Source organism: Astyanax mexicanus, chromosome 21, assembly GCF_023375975.1.
Source record: "Astyanax mexicanus isolate ESR-SI-001 chromosome 21, AstMex3_surface, whole genome shotgun sequence".
Lineage (NCBI taxonomy): Eukaryota > Metazoa > Chordata > Actinopteri > Characiformes > Acestrorhamphidae > Astyanax > Astyanax mexicanus.
In genome coordinates this window covers 37,281,105-37,300,324 of record NC_064428.1, presented here as the reverse complement: position 1 = coordinate 37,300,324, position 19,220 = coordinate 37,281,105, and the positions used below count along the sequence as shown (strand labels likewise).

Sequence of the window (19,220 nt, the reverse complement as noted above, 5' to 3'; positions counted from 1 at the left end):
TCCAAGCACTAAATACTCTCACACAAGGTTTTACATATCACACGGTGAACATTGAGTCAAATCTTGAGTAGGCAATCACATAAACTCACTAACAAGTTAAAAGACTTGCAAGTCTTAAAAGCATTGCCAAAAGCCCATTACCCTGTTTAGATAGATAGATAGATAGATAGATAGATAGATAGATAGATAGATAGATAGATAGATAGATAGATAGATAGATAGATAGATAGATAGATACTTTATTGATCCCCGGGGGGGAAATTCTTGGCATCCAGCAGCAGGTTACACAATACACAAAGTTAAAAAAGATAAAATATAAAATATAAAGATACATATAAATACAATCAAATAAGAAATAGAATATACAGTGTAAATGTACAGTCTTCGTGTGTGTGTGTGTAATGGAGAATGGAGGTAGTGCAGTTGAACACAATAGACAGTGATATATACAGTTATACAGCAGCATCTCGAACTATAAGCAATCTGTACAAACAACGTCACATAAGGTTCTGGGTTACAGGAAACTGTGGGCAATGGTTACCTAGCAACTATTCTTTCAAGGTCTATAACCTGACAAATAACATTTTCCCACAGTGAGAAGAAGGTTTGATACCTAGACCTGATTGACAAAAATCTGCAGAGAAAATGAAGGATGTTTGTCTACTTTTCAAACCCATATGAGATATTGACTGAGATTGCATTCCTTACAAACTCTATGTCTATGATAAATGACTGCTGATTTTTCATTAGGGTTTAAATTGTTTTACTTTATAATACTGCACCAATATGTTTGGCTTTAAAAATAAAATAGGCTAAAAGGATAAGGTCGCCCACATAGTACTTAGTTAAAATGCTGTTTTTTAAGGATAACATTTTGTACTTATGATAGGCCAATAAAAAAAAAAACTCTTGATATATCTGTTTGTTTGGATGCTTCTGCTGATACTGGTCTCCAGCTTGTGTGTGTATTATCATCATAGAAAACAACTAAACTGGGCAACATTTCTGTGTTTCCTTATATAAGTATAAGGTTAATGCTAATTAAAGTCAACCTTAAGGCACTATTTTCTACTGGAATTAAAATTTGTCAATGATAAACTAAAAAAAATCTGAAATAAAGTCGCAAAAATGATGCTGCTGTTAAGACGGTTAAGTCTTTTGAAAGATTGGCATGAACAGAGATGCAGTAACTTGGCTAAGATTAAACCATCTGCACACTTATCTTACTGGCAGACTGAATTAACTTCCTTAGAATCTGACTAAGAAAAGCTCTTAAAAGGCTTAGAAATTGGGTCTACAAAGGCATGATAGTGTATTTCACACCCAACTTTGACTTAAACCCATTTCTCTGAATGCAGTGGCATTGTAAGAGACGAACAGAGCAACCACCCATCATGCCCACAGAAAAAAGAGAGTAAAGAGGGTGAGAGCACAGGCAGAAAAAGAGGAATCAAAACAAACAGAGCAAAACCCAAGCCCAACATGTTAGCAACTATGCGACCATACCTTTGAATGAATTGTCCCAGTCCTCTCTATTCCCAGTCCATCACAGAGAAAGGGTGTTCATTCCACTGCAGTTGTCTTTGCAAAAAAAAAAAAGCTTTCTGAGCATCTTACTGGGTTACAGGAAATTGTGGGCATTGGTTACTGAGCAGCTGTCCTTGTTTGAAGTGCGCTATGACACATTTTCTGCGAAACAAAGTGCAGAAAGAGTTGAAAATGGTTAGATGCCAGCTGTGAAAACAAATCCCTGCAGACTCAGGAGTTCTCAGTGCAAATCCAGACATTTTTTCCACGATCCACTAAAACACTACAGCAGAAATGATGTACAGTTAAAACAATATGAATAACCTAAGGTATAAGTCCTTAGTTATTTTTAGGAAGAGTTTAGTTACAGGATAATCTGTCAGATAATGTTAACAAAAAGCCAGGTAAACAATTAACATTTTGCCCATTTTTAGATGTAATTACAGAAGACCCGCCCCAATTCCAGCACTCTAGACAGGATGGTAAAGGTATTTTAATTCAATGAAAACGATGGGTATTTGACCACAAAAATGTTGAAAAAATGAAAAGAAGAATTAAAGAGACAACCTGAAACATGTTTTTTCAACTTATTTCAGTGCCTTGTTTGAGCACAATGGAGAAAAGAAATCTGGCTCCCTCTTCTGGTGAGTTTTAAGATTTTTCCAGAAAAAAAATCAATTATAATAGTGGTTTCAGTTCAGTTGGATGTTATACATTGTTTGTGAGCAGATATTCATTGTATGTTTCACAAGTATTCAGTATACGAGTCATAAATCTCCAGACTAATTGACTATGATGTGTCTAAAATGTAACTTTGGTCAACTAAAAAAATAGGTGTTTCGAAAATCTGAAAGAATAGAATAGGTGCAATAAGAGTTTTTTTAACAGGCTGTTAATAGCTATCACAGTTATTGCGAAACACATAAATAACGTAGTGATAGATAACATGTTGTGATTTGCTTTTTACATACTGTTCCAGTGTTCCAAACTGCATAATAGTGTAAAAAATAAAGGTGCATTAGTACAGTGATCAACGTGTAAAAGTCTGAGCTGATTAGAAAACAAGTGTGGGACACTGAGAGGAAGAATTAGAGAAAGAGAGAGAGAGAAAGAGAAAGAGAGAATGCACAGCTGTTTACACTAGAGGGCGACATTGAGCAGGAGGCACTAAACCGAAACTAAAAGTAAGCATTTCATTGGAGGAGAGAAGACTTATGGATTTCACAGAGTAAGATGCTTAAGCAAATAAAACTATATAAAAATAGAATATTATTGTGTGATTGAAAACAGGTTTGTGACTTGTATATGTTTTATAACAAATGTCTTAAAAACACACATTACATATAAATAATCATCAGTTTCCCACAAGCACATGTTGATCAGCTTAGAGTTTGACCAGTATGCTAGAGCATGTTTTCAGTTAAATTTGATGATAATATATATAACAGAATATGCTGGTCAGGAGATGGATAGCATGTCTACCAGAATAGAGAATGTTTTTGTCTAGATGATCAGATTTTAACAATTTTTCACAAGGGACAAAAACACATATTAAATCAACAATATTTAAATAACAAGGTCGATTTTTTTTTACTAATGATTACATTCATTAGGATATGTAATACACAAGGTGTTAAATATGTTTGTTTACTTTGTTTAATATTTTAATAAGTCAGCTTTGGTCTTGGGTCTATTTATCTTATTTTATTTATTTATTTATTTATTTTATAAATGCACAGTAGTTTAGATAATGGTTATAAATGCTATAATTTTACTGTTCACTCGGAAGCTTTTAGTAAACAATCTAAATGTTTGTTTTTAAAACTTTTGTTATAAAATGTTTTAAATGTTTTTTTTTTTTTTTTTGCAAATTACAATAAACATTGTCTTACATTGGCAAATCTATTAATTGAATTCAGATGGAAAGAAAGAAATTCAAAAGAAAAGCTTTTTGTGTTTTAATTTAATAAATGATTTAATGTTTTCTATTACAAGAAAAAGAATGTTTCTAAGTATGACTATCATAATAATTACACAGTACTTGTGTATGAGAGCGTAATTTCAGTGAGAAGCATGCCGTCAGTGCTTTTGATACAGTATGGTAATATTAGGGCTTATATATGTGGCTGTCACTGCATTACATAAATATACCATTCAATTATAAGTTTATTGTCAGAGACAACATATTAGAGTGCTATGCGTTTTAGCAATTACTGATCATAACTAAAGCAGCAGCAGACAGGTAGGCAGGTAGGTAGGTCTCCAAACAGTGGTCAGTAAGTATCCTGCTTACGTGAGTATCTGCCTGGCAACACTCTGGCTGGAGGGGACGTACTATATTATATGACATTATCTATTTCTTTAGTGAATAAAGGGTTTCTGTTGATCTAGAGCTATTGCAGCAATAAAAGCAATGTGGCAAAGCTACATTTCACTGGATGGTATGAGTTTTACCAGCCAATGCTCGGCTCAGGGTGTTTAATTGTTAAAGGTCACAGAGACAGGTGTTTCAGTGTTGGAACCGGTAATGCAGGTTGTTGAAAAGGCTTTTGTTAAGCTCATGAAAGTGAAAGCATGCAGAAGTTCTCACACTTGCGTCTTAATCATGTTACTTGTGTAGGAGTTTTACCAAAGAATATATATATATGTATAATTCTAAAATTAAAATAAATTATTAATTTTAATAAAAGTTTCCCAGTTTTGTTGCACTGGAATCCAACAACTACCCCAACCATAACATTGTCATTGACAGCAAAAGGACAAGTCCCACCAGGTCATGGGTCAGTTACCAACTAATTCTCAACCTACTGCCTAGAGAAATGGAATGACCGACTGTGTAATAATAGCTGTAAATACTAAAACAGCAATGCAATATTCTTGGTAAGCTCCTTGAATTAAAAAATTAAAAGTTGATGCAAATATATTGTTATAATTCTATATATGGAGGCAAAATGTCAAAAACGAAACATTTGTCCCATTACTTATGCATATGACTATGTATCTTTATCTGAATTGGAACACTTGAACACTATCACAAAGTCCACACGTTAAGCTAGTAATAATAGTAATTATAATAGTAATAATAAAAAATATTTTAATTTAGCTTTAAAATGAATATTTGTAAATTTGTTCTTAGTCAATCATTTTTAAGGATATAAGCATTAAATGCAAACACAGCCTGTGTTCATTTATGGAATGCAGGTTTCTTTTTTTCATCTTGTTTGGAACTGTAAAAATACCTTTTGACCACACCCTTTCGATGTGTGCAGGAAAGCGTTCATAAACCGAATGACTGGATTGTAAAGCCTGATAAAGCCTGACAATCAAACCAGTCTGGTTTAGGGGTTTTAATCTAGTTACGCACATCAAAACACAGTACTTACATAAACCAACCAAAGTGTATAAACCCTATAAGAAAACAGTACTTTCACTGCACATTATCTCATTTAAACTTTAGAAGGACTGGTTATCAGCTTGGTTTAACGCTGGACATGTATGTTCTCCATTGCTTACATAACTTTAGGACACCAGAAGGTTGTGACATTATTACACTGACCTCAAATATGTTGAATGGGTTTAAGGCATGCCAAACAAGTTCTTACACAACAAACCAAGCCTCCCATTTTTTTATGGACCTCACTCCTTACTTCCACCTTCTTTAGGTGTCCACCTTCTTTAGGTGTCCACAGAGACTGCGGAGTTATCGGATGGGAGCCATGTTCTGCTGTATCAGCTGCCGGAAACACCGCAACTGCATGAACACTCCACACCATCCTCCATCTCCACCTCATCATCATCATCATCATCCTCCATCTCTACCCCATCATCACCCCACCTGAACTTCCCAGCAACCATGGAGAAGCTGGTATCTGCAGGGACAAGACTGACGCTTTCTCTGTCAGCGAGTCCTCAGGTACAGCGGAAAATCAGCACAACTTCTCCTCCAGCACGGATTTTGGGTCCGTGCTGCTACAATGGTGAAGTCAGCAGTACATGTTTTCAAAACAAGTACGGACCCTGTGTGCCAGTTATCTCCCCCATTCCAGTTCTTATCAGAAGCAGAAAGAACAGAGAGTATAGGTCAGATAATGTGAATATATCCAACTTGCAGTATGTAAATTGTAACCCACAGTCTTTGGAACAAAACACACAGGTTATTAAGTTAGCTCTGCTAAATATCAGATCTCTTACAAACAAGTCCTATCTAATTAATGATTTTATTACAAATTATGGGCTTGATTTTCTGTTTTTAACAGAGACATGGTTAAATTCTTGTAGTGCTGAAAGTGTATTAATTGAGTCGGCTCCACCAAACTTTAACTTTTTAAATGTCTCACGTACCGGCAAGAAAGGTGGAGGTGTAGCTATGCTGTTTGATGATACTTTCCAGTGCAAGCAGTTATCACTTGGTGATTTCACATCTTTTGAATATTTAGGTGCAGTTTTAAAAGGGACACCAAGAATATTACTAATAATTGTCTACAGGCCTCCAAGGTACAATGCTGATTTTATTGATGATTTTACAGATATGCTGTCTTTTATTTCTACTGAATTTGATCATTTTATTATTGCTGGTGATTTTAACATTCATATTGATAATCCCAAGGATAATTATGCCAGAGAACTCTATGATGTATTTGACTCTTTTGAACTCTCTCAGCATGTGACTGGAAGCACACACTGTCATGGTCACACCCTGGATTTGGTTATTTCGAAGGGTCTCAACATATCAACCTCTATTAAGGATGTTGCACTGTCAGATCACTACTGTGTCTTCTTAGAAATGTGGACTTCAATACACAGTGAAACCAGACAGATTAGGTACAAGAAGAGACCGATAAATGACATGACAGCTGAACTTTTTGTGAGCAAAGTGTGCTCTGCACCATGCAAACCATCAGACTCTGTAGATACTCTGCTGGATAGTTTTAACTCAAAAACTGCTAGAGTTTTAGATGAGATTGCACCAGTTAGAGTTAAAACCATGCCATGCAAGCAGAAAGCACCATGGAGAAATGATGCTGCAGTTCAGCTCCAAAAGAGAGAATGCAGAAAAGCTGAGCGCAGATGGCGTAAAACCAAGCTTCACATTCACAAAGAAATTTTTAAAGATAGATTGCGTGATTACAATAAAATAATGTGCACATGTAGACAAACCTACTTCTCCAGCATTATTAACAATAATATTAACAATAGCAAAGTTCTTTTCACTGTGGTTGACAGACTAACTAACTCACCTATATATATGACCCCTGAGCTAGTTTCAACTGAGAGATGTAATGAGTTTGCTAAATTTTTTAATACTAAAAGCCACAATATCAGACAAGCCATCAGTACATCTCTATCCACCAAGGAGCCCATGTGCTCTCCAAAACCATGCAAAAGCATCATAGTCAGCATGTGCCAGTTTAGCACTATTAATGAAGAAGTTTTAATTGATACAGTGAGTCACCTCAAATCATCCACCTGCAGTCTTGATACATTATCAACCAAGTTTTTAAAGAATGTTTTTTACTCAATATCAGCAGACATTCTTCAAATAGTAAATACCTCACTCATGTCGGGTGATTTTCCAAATTCATTAAAAACAGCCGTTGTGAAGCCTCTCTTAAAAAAGAAAAATTTAGATACAAACTTATTGAACAATTACAGACCAATCTCTAATCTACCCTTCATTGGAAAAATAATTGAAAAAATTGTCTTCAAGCAAGTTATGCACTTCCTGTCCATAAATAACTGTCTAGACCAATTTCAGTCAGGTTTCCGGCCCAATCATAGTACTGAGACTGCGCTAATTAAGGTTATCAATGACATTCGCTTAAACACAGACTCAGGAAAAATGTCTATTCTACTACTGCTTGATCTCAGTGCTGCTTTTGACACCATTGACCACAACATTCTCATAGATAGACTTGAGAACCGGGTTGGAATTTCTGGAACTGTCCTAAAATGGTTCAGTTCATACCTTCAAGGAAGGAAATACTTCGTGGAAATGGAAAATAATGTTTCTGAGACTGTGTCAGTGACCTGTGGTGTACCCCAGGGTTCAATTCTTGGGCCACTCTTATTTAATTTATATATGATTCCTCTGGGTGAAATCATGCGTGACTATGGGATATCTTACCACAGCTATGCAGATGACACTCAGATCTACATGGCCCTCTGCCCAAACAATTTCGGTCCCATTGACTCACTGTGTAAATGCCTTGAGCAGATAAATAAATGGATGGGACAGAACTTTCTGCAGTTAAATAAAGATAAAACAGAGATTATTTTATTTGGGAATAGTAATGAGAGGCACAGACTAGCTGCCTATCTGGATTCAAAAAGGCTAAAATCTAAAGAACTAGTGCGTAATCGTGGTGTACAAATGGACTCTGATCTCACTTTTAACAGTCACGTCAAAGCCGTCACCAAATCAGCATTTTATCACCTAAAGAACATAAATAAGATCAGAGATTTTCTGTCTAAATCAGACCTGGAGAAACTCATCCACGCCTTTATTTCTAGTAGGATTGATTACTGTAATGGACTCCTAACTGGACTCCCAAAAAAGACCATCAAACAGCTTCAGCTGATTCAGAATTCAGCAGCCAGAGTTCTGACTAGAAGTAAAAGAAGGGAGCACATCACCCCCATCCTTAAATCCCTGCACTGGATACCAGTATGTTACAGAATAGACTTTAAGGTACTGTTACTGGTCTATAAATGTGTTAATGGTGCAGGACCAGCATATTTATCTGATGTGCTCCAGCAGTATGAGCCGAGCAGAACTCTCAGATCATCAGGAACTGGTCAGTTAGAGCTGCCTAAAGTAAAAACTAAACACGGAGAGGCAGCGTTTAGCGTTTAGCTACTACGCTGCTCTTAAATGGAACCAGTTAACAGAGAGCATTAGAAGAGCTCCAACACTAAACATGTTTAAATCCAGACTAAAAACCTACATGTTTGATCAGGCCTTTAGCTCAGCTTAAAACACTGCAGCTCCGCCCACTTTTATTCTGTAACGGCACTTTTATATTATGTTTTATTCATGCTTTATTCTTATTAATTCCTTGTTGTTCTTTTACATGTTTTTTAATTTAATTCTCTTTGTTTTAATCATGTTTTAATCAATCATGCTTTATTCTTATTTTAGTTTTTATTTCCATTTTTACTGTTAATCTTTTACATGTTTTTTTATTTGATTTCTCTGTGTATTTTCTAATTTGTAAAGCACTTTGAATGACCGTTGTGTATGAAAGGTGCTATATAAATAAACTTGCCTTGCCTTGCCTTTAGATTAACATTAACATTTAGGATCAGATGAGCTAAAGATACAGTTTTTTTTTTCCCAGTGAACACCTAAGCACTGTGGTAAACTGCTGTATTTTGTAAAGTAAAGCATTTTGTTTTAGTTTAGTAATTTACTAAAACATAATCATTTGACACAGTTTGAAATGTTTTAGAAACGTCATAAATATTTGACTTTTTTGTTTACTTTTAGCCCTTTTTTACTTCTAGTATGACCTTGTTCATCAGTTAAATGTACAAATTACAGATTAAATGTAATGTTTATATTTACTTGTTAAATACAAATTAAATATGATGCCAGTAACAATAAAATGGGGCTTCAAATTATTTCAGTTTAAATAATCTGGAAATTTTAGTAAATTAATTATTAACAGTAAGTAATCAATATATACAGTCCATCTTTCTTTACACACTGTTTGTTTGACTGTATCAAAGTGTCATATCTTTAGTGTTGCCCTGTGAAAATATTTACAAAAATGTCAGGGGTGTACTCAAACATTATTCAGGCATCTAGTCCTGCAAGTTCACCACTTTTTTATTAATTCACAGAGTCTGATCTGAGAATTATACTGGTGGGTAAAGCTGGAGCAGGAAAGAGCGCTACTGGAAACACCATCCTGGGTCGAAAATTGTTTAGATCAGAAATGTCTTCAGATTCAGTTACAGAAAAATGCCAAGATAAGCATCAGAACTTTGGAAACAGAAGAATCCTGGTGATCGATACTCCGGGGACTTTTGGTGAAATGAAGGGAAAGAAAATGACAGATCAAATAGAGGAGTGTGTGAAAAAGTCAGTTCCTGGTCCTCATGCATTTCTGCTGGTGATCAGAATAGGAAGATTCACTCCTGAGGAGAGAAAAGCTGTGAAGTGGATTCAGAAGAACTTTGGAAAAGATGCTTCAATGTACACCATCGTTCTCTTCACCCACGCTGATCAGCTGAAGGGGAAACCTCTGGATAAGTATATTGAAGAAAACAGAGGAGATCTGCGCTTAGTTAACGCCTGCGGAAAAAGATATCACGAATTTAACAACGAGAAGAGAAATGACCGAACTCAGGTCATGAAGCTGCTGGAGGAGATAGATTCGATGGACAAATTTAATGGAGGACAGTACTACACTAATGAGATGTTCAAAAAAGCACAGAGGAACATAAAGTTGAAGAAATATGCAAAGAATGCTGCACTGGGAGCAGCAGCTATAGGTGGAGCAGCAGCTATATGTGGAGCAGCGGCTATAGGTGGAGCTGTTGCAGTGCCGGCTGTAGCTGCAGGGGCTGTGGTGACTGCTCAAGCAGTGGTTGCAGTGCCGGCTGCACTGCCACCTGTTGTAGTGCCGGCTCTTGCAGTGGCTGCTGGCATTTCAGCTGTAGTGGCAGAATCAGGGAAAATAATTCATAATAAAAATAAAAAAGACAAATAGAAAGGCATGCTGCAAAAATTGTAGGCATATTATTGAAAATGGAATGTCAAGTAAATGATCATGTAATTCTTCATAATAAGCTCACCTTAAAATCCCTGAATAAGAAGTGTCCATGTCCAAACTATGACCTGTACTGCATTTCAGAATAACTTTCTTTATTCTTTCAGCTGAACAAAACATGCAGTATCCATATACATGATTTACAACAAGGTTTAATTAAATAGCGCTCGCTAGGGACCAAATTGTTTGGAATTTGGCAGATCATCACAGAGTCCCTACCTGAACACACCATTCAAGTTTCTTCATGATTGGTCGACTTAAAGCCTGTCAAATGCCTGCTAAAATCTGTTGCAGTTATAATTACTCAAAAGAGTCCTGAAAAAAAAAAAAAAAAACACTGAATAAGAAGTGTCCATGTCCAAACTATGACCTGTACTGCATTTTAAGAGAATTTTCTTTTTTCAGCTGAACAGAAAATGCAGTTTACAATAAACAACACCCATCTTGTTTGCTACTCTTCTTTTGGGAATGCTGTATTACAGTGCAGTGCTGTTCATTCTGCTTAGACAATACATCCATATACATGATTTACTTCAACAGCGTCCCCTAGGGACCAAATTGTTTGAAATTTGGTAGATTATTACAAAGTCCCTTTCTTTACATATCATTTAGTTTCATCATGATTGGTCGATGAGAAGTCTGTCAAATGCCTGCTTAAATCTAATAGTCTGTTGCCATTGCAATTACTCAAAACAGGCTTCAATTACAATAAACAACACCCATTTTCGCTGTTCTTCCTCTGGGACTGCAGTATAAACGTGGAGAGCTGTTCATTCTCCCTCGCCAACACATCCACCCTCTCCTCCAAATCTCCCACCCGTCCTTCTAACATCTTTCTCTGGGCCTCCAGATACATCTCATTAGTGTAGTGCCGTCCTCCATTCTTCTGCACCAGGATCTGTATCTTCTCCAGCAGCTCTGAAACTTGAGTCCGATCTTCTTTATTCTCATTATTGAAGATCTGAAAATCTCCTCCACAGCGATTCACCAGTCGCTTTAGTTCCAGGTTAAGATTCAGCACTCGTCTGTGGTCTGATCCCCATATATCCCCATAAGTGAGCAGGACCAGAGCTCGTTTCAAAAACTCCGGACCTAAGCTGTTAATTAAGGGGAACATGGTGTTATTTAACATTGTGGGAGAATGTATGACGAGCAGGAAGACGTGAGGACCAGGGCTGGACATAGAAAGACTCTCTTCAAATAGTGTTTTATACGATGAAATATCCGCCCCATGGGAGATTCCTTTAGTGTCAATCACAGTTACTCTCTTATTCTCCACCCATCCATCATGTTTTCTGCACTTGGCTCTAGAGTTGATGTTGATGTTCTTCCCAAATGCTGTTTGACCCAGGATGGTATTCCCTGTTTCGCTTTTTCCAGATCTAGCTGTACCCAGCAGAACAATCCTGATGTGACGATCTGTAAAAAAGCAGAACACAGAGTTTCTTTTACCAAATAAAAAACCTCTGAAATATAATCAAGAGGAAGATGGATGATCACAAACCATCAAACCAAACTGAACTGCTTGAATTTTTGCACCAGGAGTAAAGCAGCATAAAGTTATCCAAAAGCAGTGTGTAAGACTGGTGGAGGAGAACATGATGCCAAGATGCATGAAAATAAAACTGTGATTAAAAACCAGATTGATTTCTGAACTCTTAAAACCTTATGAATATGAACTTGTTTACTTTACATTATTTGAAGTCTGAAAGCTCTGCATCGTTTTTGTTTTGTTTTTCAGTCATTTCTCATTTTCTGTAAATAAATGCTCTAAATGACAATATTTTTATTTGGAATTTGGGACAAATGTTGTCTGTAGTTCATAGAATAAAACAACAATGTTCATTTTACTCAAACATAAACGTACAAATAAAAGATTAATGTAATTATTAGTATTATTTTAAGAGCATTTTCTGCCACTGATCGACTAATAACCTTTAAAAAGCAGTGAAATAATAATAACTGGCCATATTCAGATAATGGAATTAGAATAAAAAAAGCTTAATTGTCATAAATAATTAAAACATACATAAAAAATAACATATGCATTTTTGATTACCCATTTTAATAAGCAGTGTATTCTGGTCATTTAAAGGTGATTTTTCAGACAAACAATTTACAGGGAAAATGCTGTAAATGTACCGTATTATTATGTGACTTGAGCTTTGTAAAATACTTTAAGTGACATTAAAAGCTCTTTTATGTCCCTGTGTACTTGTGTGTATTGTTATATAAACTGATATTAATAAAATAAAACATATTGTATCAACATAAGAGTACAAAACACACCTGGATCAGGTATCACTCCACCTGTTGCTCCTTTCTTTTCCCATTTTTCTTGTTCCTTCTTCTTCTTTTCGCTTTGTCTCCTTAAATCTTCATTTATAGACAATCTTTCCATTTGAACTGATTCCCCCCATGGATTTCTGATCATTTCAGCCTCTAGTTGGGTTCTGGGCTGGTGATCTTCAGTCCTCATCTGAGGACAGCTCTGTTCTGGTATCATATCTATAGTGTGTCTTCTTCTTATTGGATCCTGAGGGTTTGAAGTGATTGGACTTTCATCTCTTACTGAAGTCCATAATATCGGTTCTGTATTCTTTCGATTAAGTTTCTCCTTCTCTTTCTCCATCTCTTTGATGCTCATTTTAAACTTTTGATCTTCCTCTTCTTTCTGTCTTTTTCTCTCTTCGTCTTTTTTTCTCTTCTCTTCTTCAAACTCTTTTAGTAACCTCTTCTGGAGTTCCTCGTACATCTCTTTAGAGTAACGCTGGCCTTCGTTTTCTATAGTGTGTCTTCTTCTTCTTACGACATCCTGAGGGTTTGAAGTGATTGGACTTTTATTATCTCTTACTGAAGTCCATAATATCGGTTCTGTATTCTTTCGATGAAGTTTCTCCTTCTCTTTTTCCTTCTCTTTCTCTTTGATGCTCATTTTCAACTTTTGATCTTCCTCTTCTTCCTGTCTTTTTCTCTCTTTGTCCTTTTTTCTCGTCTCCTCTTCTATCTCTTCCAGTATCTTCTTCTGGAATTCCTCGTACATCTCTTTAGAGTAATACTGACCCACGTTCTGCTGGATTCTGGTCTCGATCTTCTCCAGAAGCTTGCTGATCTGAGCTGGATTGACCTCTCTTTTGCTGTTTATCCCAAAATAACCCAACCCAAACTTTTTCACAAATTCAGACTTCTTCACATCCTGAGAAAAGTTCAGCCATTGGCTGCTGGTCAGGTCTTCTTTCCCAGTGAAGAGCAGCATGGTGAAGTTCAGAGCTTCTTCTCCAAAGTTCTCCTGAATCCACTCCACAGTGTTCCTCTCCTCTTCTGTAAAGTTCCCGACTCTGATCAGCAGCAGGAACACATGAGGACCAGGATCAGACAGAGAGAATAATCTCCTCATTTCAGTCTTCAGCTGTTCTGAACTGAGGGTGGCGCTGTTGATTCCTGGAGTGTCGATGATGGAGACGTTCCTGTCGTCCACTCTTCCTCTCTGGAGCTCACACTCTGTAGTTTCAGTCTCTCTGAATGTCTCTCGTCCTAATACAACATTAGCTGTAGCACTCTTTCCAACTTTTGCATTACCCAGAATGACTATCCTTAGATCATCTGACCCTGTGTGGAAAATAGAAGATTTTTTTTAGAATCATTTGTATCATTTGCTATGATCTTTTAAAGTTACAAAACAAAACAAAACACCTTTTTTCTCCAAAAGTTAAGGAGAAAAAAGTTTACTCTTCACAAGTATCTTGGACCTATTTTACTAGAGTTTAGTGCAAAATAATACAATATAATGAAAATGCAAAAAACAATAAAGTAGATTGATTTATTTGTAAAAATGTTACATACCTGGGGGAATGAATGCTGCCATTTTTAGACTTCAAATCCTTTTCTCAAACCCTTTTCCGGATATATAATGCTGGCCTTGTCTAAAAGTGGGAAAAGGGAACAAAAAGGCTTATTATTATTATTGATAATATGATATACAGTAATATGTGTATATATGTGATTTTATAATAGCATTTTACATTCCATTTATATGTAAACTAATAGAGCTAATTATGGTGAACCCGGAAAGTTTCTTCGAGTGAAAACAAAGAACTACGTAAATGTTAAGCTACTGTTCAGGCTTTAATTCTTTAGGTCCAGATCTTAATAAATAAATATATAAATAAATAAAGGTTAATTTTTCTTCTGAGCAGTTGTGTTGTGTTCAGGTGAAAAAGGTTGATAACCCCTCTTCTGACCAAAGTGCTTTAAATTGTTATACTTAGTAATATTTATATTTTCTTTATACACTTCAAAAAACTAAATCTTAGCTAGTGAAATGATTCTAATGTCTTACTAAGCTTTGTGTGAGACTATTTTGCTTATTTTAGGAATAATTGATCTTAATCTTAATTGGTCTTACTTTGACCCACAATAAGCACAAAAAGGCAGCAGTCAAGTCATTCTTTCAAGTCATTGTTCTTTCCAAATACAAGCCCCAAAATCAGTGATTTTGCTTGATTATGTAAGAAAGTGGCTTTTTCCACCAACCACCAGCAGAGGGCCTGGATGCTGCAGTAGAAAAGCTGGTGGATCTGGGCTACAAAAAAAACTCCAAGTCCCATAATCCCCAGCGGTAATCAGTGCAGACAAGGCTCAACTGTGAACACAGTTTAAAACCTCGGTTCTCTGTCGCACCTTTGTAGAGTGACTGGCAACAGTGGGTTAAATAGAAAAGAAAGAAAGAGATCTTAAAAGAAGCCAAAAAAACAAGATTTCTTTCTACAGAAAGTCTTTTCTCATTTTTTTAAGGTGGTTTGGGTTCACTTGCTTTGTTTGGGCCATGCCATGTGGCATTTTCTTTGCCTCTCCCGACATTTTTTTCCTCTGCCATTTTTAAGGCCTTTGTTCAAATCCCTTGCACATATCCCACCATGAGCAGCACTTAAAGTTCTCAATCACTTAATTCCACATACAACAGACAAGTAACTGCATACATGCAGATAAATACGTAATAACAAATATATTTATAATAAACAAATAATAAAAAAATGAAAAAACAAAAAAAGAAAGAACCCCCCAACACTATAGCAGATTACTTTACTTATTTTTTTAGATTTTAAGGATAATTCTTATAAAGAAAAATTTGCTTACTCCATTGATTTTAGATTTTTCTTAATATACACATAAATATCTCAATTTACATATATTTTGTCTAGGTTTTACCCATGTAAAAGCGCTGAAACTGAGTGTTTGTTCTGCTGTTGAAAACGAAACTGTTAATGACCAACTCTGCAGTTCCTTTTTGTGGTTGGGTTCTCTTTGTAGTCTATATGCCCCCATGTAATCTGAAACTCACGTGCCACAAACAGTTCCTCTATAATGTCAGTGGCACTAAAATTTCATGGTGTGAAAAGTATCTCCATTCATTACTCTGTAGGTAGAATAGAGTATAGATACTAGAGTTTAATAAAATACTTATGTAGAAGTTGATGAAGCATCAACTCAAGCTTTTTACTCTTTAAGTAAAAGTGATTAAAGTAAAAGTACTGGTTTCAAAACTGCTTAAAATATAAAAGTAAAAGTAAAGGGGAAAAAATAATTAAAAAAAGCAATTAAGAACAAAAGCTTAGGCCACGCCCACAGAGTCCTATAGTGCACTACCCCCTCCCCCTCCTCAAAACACCTTTTTCTAAAAGCTATAATAACTGTAATGTTAAAATATTAAAATAATATTTTTGATAATATAATTTGGGATTTTGCACTATACTCTCCCTAGTGTTTCAGCTGCATATATGCCCATTGAAAATGAATGTATTTTACAGACAGAATAATGTAAATATATTAAACATTAAATAATTGTGTGAAAATATACAATAATTACTACAGTAATGTTTAGATAACTACATTTCTACTTAAGTAATGTAACAAAGTATTTCTACTTCATTACTGACACACTTGTTGCATACAAAGCTTTGCATGTATTTCTAGGCTGCAGGAAACTGTGGGCTTTGGTTACCTAGCAACCGTAGTCTCAGTAACCACAGATGACAAGATAACTTTTTGTTGTTGTACAGAAATCCTTCAACAGATTTGAAAAGGCTGGTACATGCTATTGATCAATACACAAGTCAAATATGAGACAGTGAAATTTAATGTATTTGATGTAATTTTTGTATCTACTTCAAAACATATAAGATATTTATAGCTGAACTTCATTCAGTGCATGAGGAATTAAGAAACCTGTAAAACTGGTTCTCAGATTCAATAGACAGATAAAGGCTATTTGTTTCTGCAACAGAGGGCTGGTTATGTAAGCCTGCTGCTAAATGATGACACTATCGGTTTCATGTTTACTTTCTATATATATTCTAACCCACATTAAATATTGCAGTTTTGACAAAATCTGGAATAGTGAATACTAGGGGTGGAAATCACAGGACATCTCGAGATACAATATTATCATGATAACGTTCTCTAATCATGAAAACAACACACTAAATATCCTTTATATTTGACAATATTTGATTGACTTCATGTCCCAACCAATCTTATTTAACAGAAATTAGTTTTATATAAATAATACTTACTTACTTTACTTACTTTAATGTTTTACTGTGTAAATCAGTTAAATTAGACGCTGTCACTTTAAGGATCAGTAAGTTAGTTAGACTGAACTTTGTTCCTAATGTTTTGGGGAGCAGTCAGAGTTAACTATTGGATAAAAACTGCGTCTGTCAAGATTCCTCTGTTCTGATTGGTGGGGGCGGGACTTGAGGGAGCGGGAGTAGGGTGCAGGGGGTGATGCAAAAAAGCGCGGGAGACGGGAGAGCGGAGAGCGCGAGAGGGGAGATAAGTCCATAAAAGTGTAGTTAAAAGTTGTATTTTAGATGTAAAAACCCTTTATTTCAGTAATAGTGGTAAGAATAAGATATATTATCTTGGTTAATCAGTGTTACGTGAGTTATAATTGTGTTTATAACCGGACTGAAGCACCATAGTTTCTGAATCGAGCTAACTGGCTAATTGAGCTAGCTAGCTAACGGAGCTAACTAGCGCTGAGGACTGATCCACTCTGCGTGGCTCGAGCGGGAAGAAGACGCCGCCCTGAGATCAGGTAAAGCAGTGTGGCTAACACAATTTTGGAGTTAGCGGTGTTTATAGGCTTATAAGCTGTAATATTAATAATATTTGGTACAGTAAAAAGGTAAAAGCTCTATTTTGTTTATTTCATATGTTACTATTCTATTTTCTACTGAAGAGTATTTTATTTAAGGTTTAGCACTTTAGTTTGTGTATTTTGTGTTTTGTTTTTCTAAAATTGTGAACTGTGGGGTTTTATTAAATGTAATATTGTATTTTATATATTTTATAATTGCATTTCAACCCTAAAATATAACATAGAAATAAAAATAAATATACATCTATAAAGCTAATTCATATTTTACTTTGTGTGTGTATATATATATATATATATATATATATATATATATATATATATATATATATATATAGAGAGAGAGAGAGAGAGAGAGAGAGAGAGAGAGAGACAGACAGACAGACGTATCACCAGATAATGAGCATGAGCGCTACATTTTTATGGTACGTGGCCCTGGGGAGGGTTTCCCAAAAACGATCAATCTTAGCCAATAACGAACATACTAACAAATGATGTGTGTAAAGAACGAGACAGTTCTGCGAGTGTTTCCCAAAGAGCTTCACAAAGTGAAAATTAACAAACGAGGTTAAAGAAAGTCTTTGTTGACTCCTCCCCCAAAACAGCGCACTCAATCCATCCACAAATATCGATTCAACACTGCCAATATGCAGTGTTTATTCACTATTACACCCTAAAAACATAGAACTGTGTTGTAATCAACAACATTATACATATTCTGAAATTTAAATTACAAAAGGATGTAATTTGGCATTAATAAAATACTCCTAAAGATACATATGACTAAATAAATAATCCATAAATATAATCTATTTTAAAACATAAGACTTTTTAAAATAAATTGTTTAATGTTTTAAAATAGATTGTAGCATTAATATAGTTAATTTTGTTCCTTTATATATAAATATTTATTTATTTATTTATAGAAACACATGATTTTATAAACAAAATATTTAAACCAACCAAAATATGTTTTATACTTTATACATTTATCTTTGATTTCAGATCTGCACACTCTTGGTATTTAAATCTTAAATTAAAGTGTCTTCATGAGAGAGTCATCTGGAATAGTTTTCTTAGCGTCTTGAAGGAGTTCCTGAAGGTGCTGAAAAATAGTTGCTGTTTTTAGCTGTGAAGCTCCAGCTCATCTGAAATCACCATCTCATTTGGGTTTAGGTCAGAGTATTGTGGCGTCAATTAATAGTTTTCATGGTTTTAATATTAATCCACAATGTAGAAAATAAATTACATAAAAAATAAAGAAAAAAGTTGAACATTGATGTTTTTGACTTTGCAAGCTGATACACCCCAGAGTTTGCACAGAATATTATTAAATATTACCTGCACATTCATCGCAGAGTACCTTTTACAATACGTGTAGGTGTGATTAAAGACACCGCAGGCGTCCCCTGCACCGGACCTACAGTACCAGGAATTTTCCCAATAGCATGGAAATATATAGTGTTGAGCTGTAATTCCCGGCCTGTGTATAGGTGCGTGTATGGCACAGTAACAGCTGGTTAAAGAATGCACAGACTTGGACTATGAGCATCATCTGCAGGAATTCATTGATTGCGTTCATTGCAGCATTAATGTTAACAGCTCTACCTGGATTTAATGATTTATTCGTAGGTTTGATTTACATATGCCCAGTTAGACTACATGCTACAGACAAAATGTGGCATTATAATATAATATAATATAATATAATATAATATAATACAATTTTATAATATAATTTTAAAAATATATTTTTTATA

At 35.2% G+C, this 19,220-nt stretch overlaps 2 protein-coding genes across 2 annotated transcripts; one reads left to right on the top strand and one right to left on the bottom strand.

Moving 5' to 3' along the window:
* Positions 1-2,140: 2,140 nt before the first annotated feature.
* On the top strand, positions 2,141-10,241 carry LOC111197065 (GTPase IMAP family member 9-like). The gene is made up of 2 exons (XM_049469500.1): positions 2,141-2,171; positions 9,370-10,241. The coding sequence occupies exons 1-2, from the start codon at positions 2,141-2,143 to the stop codon at positions 10,239-10,241; spliced, it is 903 nt and encodes a 300-aa protein (XP_049325457.1).
* A 361-nt stretch (positions 10,242-10,602) lies between these two features.
* LOC111189738 (GTPase IMAP family member 8-like) lies at positions 10,603-14,229 on the bottom strand. The gene is made up of 3 exons (XM_049469717.1): positions 14,145-14,229; positions 12,591-13,910; positions 10,603-11,720 (listed from the first exon to the last, which is right to left on the bottom strand). Exons 1-3 carry the CDS (start codon positions 14,164-14,166, stop codon positions 11,005-11,007), a joined length of 2,058 nt encoding a protein of 685 aa, XP_049325674.1. The 5' UTR covers positions 14,167-14,229; the 3' UTR covers positions 10,603-11,004.
* Positions 14,230-19,220: the final 4,991 nt, after the last annotated feature.